The sequence below is a fragment of the Carcharhinus amblyrhynchos genome, unplaced genomic scaffold (genome assembly GCF_965287045.1).
Source record: "Carcharhinus amblyrhynchos unplaced genomic scaffold, sCarAmb.v2.hapA chromosome_102, whole genome shotgun sequence".
Taxonomy (NCBI): Eukaryota; Metazoa; Chordata; class Chondrichthyes; order Carcharhiniformes; family Carcharhinidae; genus Carcharhinus; species Carcharhinus amblyrhynchos.
In genome coordinates this window covers 429,434-434,433 of record NW_027649842.1, presented here as the reverse complement: position 1 = coordinate 434,433, position 5,000 = coordinate 429,434, and the positions used below count along the sequence as shown (strand labels likewise).

Genomic DNA, 5,000 nt, shown 5'->3' with positions numbered 1-5,000 from the left:
CACAGTGCGGCGCTCCCTCGGCACCGACCCTCCCACTGTGCGGCGCTCCCTCGGCACCGACCCTCCCACAGTGCGGCGCTCCCTCGGCACCGACCCTCCCACAGTGCGGCGCTCCCTCGGCACCGACCCTCCCACAGTGCGGCGCTCCCTCGGCACCGACCCTCCCACAGTGCGGCGCTCCCTCGGCACCGACCCTCCCACTGTGCGGCGCTCCCTCGGCACCGACCCTCCCACAGTGCGGCGCTCCCTCGGCACCGACCCTCCCACAGTGCGGCGCTCCCTCGGCACCGACCCTCCCACAGTGCGGCGCTCCCTCGGCACCGACCCTCCCACAGTGCGGCGCTCCCTCGGCACCGACCCTCCCACAGTGCGGCGCTCCCTCGGCACTGACCCTCCCACAGTGCGGCGCTCCCTCGGCACTGACCCTCCCACAGTGCGGCGCTCCCTCAGCACTGACCCTCCCACAGTGCGGCGCTCCCTCGGCACTGACCCTCCCACAGTGCGGCGCTCCCTCGGCACTGACCCTCCCACAGTGCGGCGCTCCCTCGGCACTGACCCTCCCACAGTGCGGTACAATCTCATTTCTCAATCAGAGGTTTAATTTCTGGGGAATCGTGTTCGACCTACTGGCTTCCCGCATCCTGACCAGGCTGGACGGGAGACTGGGATCTCCGGTCCCAACCCGATTGGTGGCGACCACACGGAACTCATAGTGAATCCAGGGATTCAACTCCACGGCCATTGCTGACTCCAGCATTCCCGGGATCGGATCAGGCACTGTCAGAGTAAGTGAATAGAACATCAGTCAATAATCCGTCTGGAGATCCATCATTCCCAAACTCTTCCCAATCCCAGACTCTCTGTCAGACACCGAGAGGGAGCAAGGGAGGGAGGGAGCGAGGGAGCAAAGGAAGGACAGAGGGAGTCAGTGAGGGAGAGAAGGAGGGAGGCAGGGACCGAGCAAGGGAGGGGAGAGAGGGAGGGAGCAAGGAGCAAGAGAGGGAGGAAGAGAGCCAGGAAGGGATCCAGTGAGGGGGCGAGGTTGCGATGGAGGGGCGAGGGAGGGAGAGGTGAGTGACGGAGGGGGCAAGGGACAGAGGCAGTGAAGGAGGGAGGGGATGGGGGGGATGAGGGGGACAGACCTACCTGTGGTTACAGACTGCCAGCCCAGGGAGAAGGGGCTACGTGCCTGTATCCTGTAGTGGGTAACAGGACTGTGATTGTCTCTGCCCCGACCCCAGGACAGGGTCGCTGTGGTACTCGATATCTCCTCCACAATAACCACTCCCGGAGCTCCGGGGGGCCCTACAGATAGGAGAATGGACTGGCATCAGAGAGAACATCTCAACACAGAGAACAAAACCTGAGACAGAATGAGAGAGAGTGTGTGAGAGAGTGTTTGTGTGTGTGAGTGAGTGAGAGAGAGCACGTGTGTGTGAGAGAGAGTGTATAGAGGTCTATAAAATAATGAGGGGCACAGATCAGCGAGATAGTAAATATCTTTTCCCCAAAGGTAGGGGAGTCTAAAACTAGAGGGCATAGGTTTAAGGTGAGAGGGGAGAGATACAACAGGGTCCAGAGAGTGGTGAGTGGCTGGAACAAGGTAATAGTAGAGGCAGGTACAATTTTATCTTTTAAAAAGCATTTAGCAGGTTACATGGGTACGATGGGTATAGAGGGATATGGGTCAGATGTGGGCAATTGGGACGAGCTTAGCGGTAAAGACTGGGCAGCATGGGGAAGTTGGGCCGAAGGGCCAGTTTCCATGACTCTCTGACTCTTACTGTGGGGTTATCCATTTTAGTCAGACAAATGGGAAGATAGTCTGTATCGAAGTGGGGAGAGACTTCAGAATGTCTTGGTGCAGAAGGATCAGGGTGTCCTTGTGCACGAGGCACAGAAATCCAGTGTGTAGGTAATTTCTTTATTAGTGTCACAAGTAGGCTTACATTAACACTGCAATGAAGTTACTGTGAAAACCCCCTAGTCGCCCACACTCCTGTTGGGGTACACTGAGGAGAATTTAGCGCGGCCAATGCACCCTTACCAGCACGTCTTTCAGAGTGTGGGAGGAAACTGGGGCACCTAGAGGAAACCCACGCAGACACAGGGAGAATGTACAGACTCCACACCAACAGTGACCCAAGCCAGGAATCGAACCGTGTCCCTGGCACTGTGAGGCGGCAGCGCTAACTACTGTGTTGCCCACAGCAGGTGATAAGGGGAGCAAATGGAATTTTGGCATTTATAGTGAAAGGAGTACATGATAAAAGTTAGTAAGTATTGGCTGCAACTACGCAAGGCATTAGTGAGACCAAGTCTAGAGTATTGTGTTCAGATTTGGTCACCTTAGTTGAGGAATTCAGTACTCCAGAGTGCGGTGAATGCCGGAACATTTGAGTAAATTTAAGGAGGAGAGAATCAGATTTTTAATTAGTAATAGGGTTGGAGAACGGACAAGAAAGTGGTTGAGATGGGAGAGCCTTGAGATTGAATGGCGGAACAGTCTCGAGGGCTGAATGGCCTCCCATTTATTCCCAGTTCTTATGTTCCAACACCCATCCTTCACAGAGCAGCAATGATGCCCCATAGAAAGCATTCTTTCTGGTTGATCACAGCTTGGTTTGGGCTCCTGCTCTGCCCAAGACCGCAAGGAACTACAAAAGGGTCATCAATGTAGCCCAATCCATCACACAAACCAGCCTCCCATCCATTGACTCTGTCTACACTTCCCGCTGCCTCGGGGAAAGCAGCCAGAATAATTAAGGATCCCACACACCCCGGGACATTCTCTCTTCCACCTTCTTCCGTTGGGAAAAAGATACAAAAGTCTGAGGTCCCGTACCGACCGACTCAAGAACAGCTTCTTCCCTGCTGCTGTCAGACTTTTGAATGGACCTACCTCGCATTAAGCTGATCTTTCTCTACACCCTCGCTGTGACTGTAACACTACATTCTGCACCCTCTCCTTTCCTTCTCTATGAATGGTACGCTTTGTGTGTATAATGCTCAAGAAACAATACTTTTCACTGTATCCTGATACAGGTGACAATAATAAATCAGATAAGACCCTGATACAGATGGGAAACTGCACAAAGGGGGTTGGTCAGGATGAAACGTACCCCGCACCAGGAGATCCGCACTGTCAGAGGAACTGTCGACTGATGTTCGAACTCGGCACCCGTACCTCCCTGAGTGCTCCAGCTGAACATTCCGGATCATCAGGTCCTGTGATGAGGTCAGCTACTCAGCGAAAAGACACAGTTATTCTTGACAGAGAGCCGCACTGTGGGAGGGTCGGTGCTGAGGGAGCGCCGCACTGTGGGAGGGTCGGTGCTGAGGGAGCGCCGCACTGTGGAGGGTCGGTGCTGAGGGAGCGCCGCACTGTGGGAGGGTCGGTGCTGAGGGAGCGCCGCACTGTGGGAGGGTCAGTGCTGAGGGAGCGCCGCACTGTGGGAGGGTCGGTGCTGAGGGAGCGCCGCACTGTGGGAGGGTCGGTGCTGAGGGAGCGCCGCACTGTGGGAGGGTCGGTGCTGAGGGAGCGCCGCACTGTGGGAGGGTCGGTGCTGAGGGAGCGCCGCACTGTGGGAGGGTCGGTGCTGAGGGAGCGCCGCACTGTGGGAGGGTCGGTGCTGAGGGAGCGCCGCACTGTGGGAGGGTCAGTGCTGAGGGAGCGCCGCACTGTGGAGGGTCGGTGCTGCAGTGCTGAGGGAGGCGCCGCACTGTGGGAGGGTCGGTGCTGAGAGAGCGCCGCACTGTGGAGGGTCAGTGCCGAGGGAGCGCCGCACTGTGGGAGGGTCGTGCTGAGGAGCGCCGCACTGTGGGAGGGTCAGTGCCGAGGGAGCGCCGCACTGTGGGAGGGTCAGTGCCGAGGGAGCGCCGCACTGTGGGAGGGTCAGTGCTGAGGGAGCGCCGCACTGTGGGAGGGTCAGTGCCGAGGGAGCGCCGCACTGTGGGAGGGTCAGTGCTGAAGGAGCGCCGCACTGTGGGAGGGTCACAGTGCCGAGGAGCCGCGCACTGTGGGGAGGTCCTGTTCTCTCCCGTGTCCCTTCTGGCGAATACTCACAGTTTTGGATTTTCTCAAAATGGCTCCCTTCACTCCGAAAGACGATTGGTTTTCCATTGAAAGTCCAAAGGAATGTGGGGAGAGTGTGCGGTCACGTCGAGTCCTGCAGGTTAACACGGCGCTTTCTCCCACCGTCAGCTCCAGGTTCGAGGGAACCAGTTCCACCTCGGTCGCATCTGCAGAAGGCCGGGACCAGAGGCAGTCAGTCCACCCACACCCAGACAGGCCATTCAGCCTCCTCCCCTCCCTGCTGCTTTACTCTGTATCTAACCCCGTACTGTACCTGTCCTGGGAGTGTTTGATGGGGGACAGTGTAGAGGGAGCTTTTACTCTGTATCTAACCCCGTGCTGTACCTGTCCTGGGAGTGTTTGATGGGGGACAGTGTAGAGGGAGCTTTACTCTGTATCTAACCCCGTGCTGTACCTGTCCTGGGAGTGTTTGATGGGGACAGTGTAGAGGGAGCTTTACTCTGTATCTAACCCCGTGCTGTACCTGTCCTGGGAGTGTTTGATGGGGGACAGTGTAGAGGGGGTGTTTGATGGGGCTGGTGTATTTTACCTTTAACGTAGACATTTCCTGCACTAGTTGAGGTGCCGAATATATTCTGTGCTTGACAAGAGTATGTTCCAGAGTCGCTGTGGTCACATTCCTGATCTGCAAGATACCATCTTCTGAAACACTGAACCTGGAAGCAAGAATTGGAAAAGTGAGCAATTCGAGAGATTGGAACAGTGACACACTTCATCTCCAACATGTAACCCCCTCCAGCCCCCTACACCCCCTATCACTGTAACCCCCCTCCAGTCCCTACACCCCTCCCTATCTCTGTAACCTCCTCCAGCCCCCTACAAGCCCTCCCTATCTCTGTAACCTCTTCCAGCCCCCCTACACCCCCTCCCTATCTCCTGTAACCTCCTCCAGCCCCCTACACCC

General features: G+C 56.8%; 1 protein-coding gene across 1 annotated transcript in view; it reads right to left on the bottom strand.

Moving 5' to 3' along the window:
* Positions 1-4,821, bottom strand: part of LOC145338584 (contactin-5-like) — a 12,499-nt gene extending 7,678 nt beyond the window's left edge. Inside the window, 6 exon segments of the mRNA XM_080182936.1 lie at positions 628-777; positions 1,147-1,305; positions 3,123-3,239; positions 4,064-4,144; positions 4,147-4,242; positions 4,626-4,821. Of these exon segments, the coding sequence (XP_080039062.1) occupies positions 628-777; positions 1,147-1,305; positions 3,123-3,239; positions 4,064-4,144; positions 4,147-4,242; positions 4,626-4,821 (799 nt within the window).
* Positions 4,822-5,000: the final 179 nt, after the last annotated feature.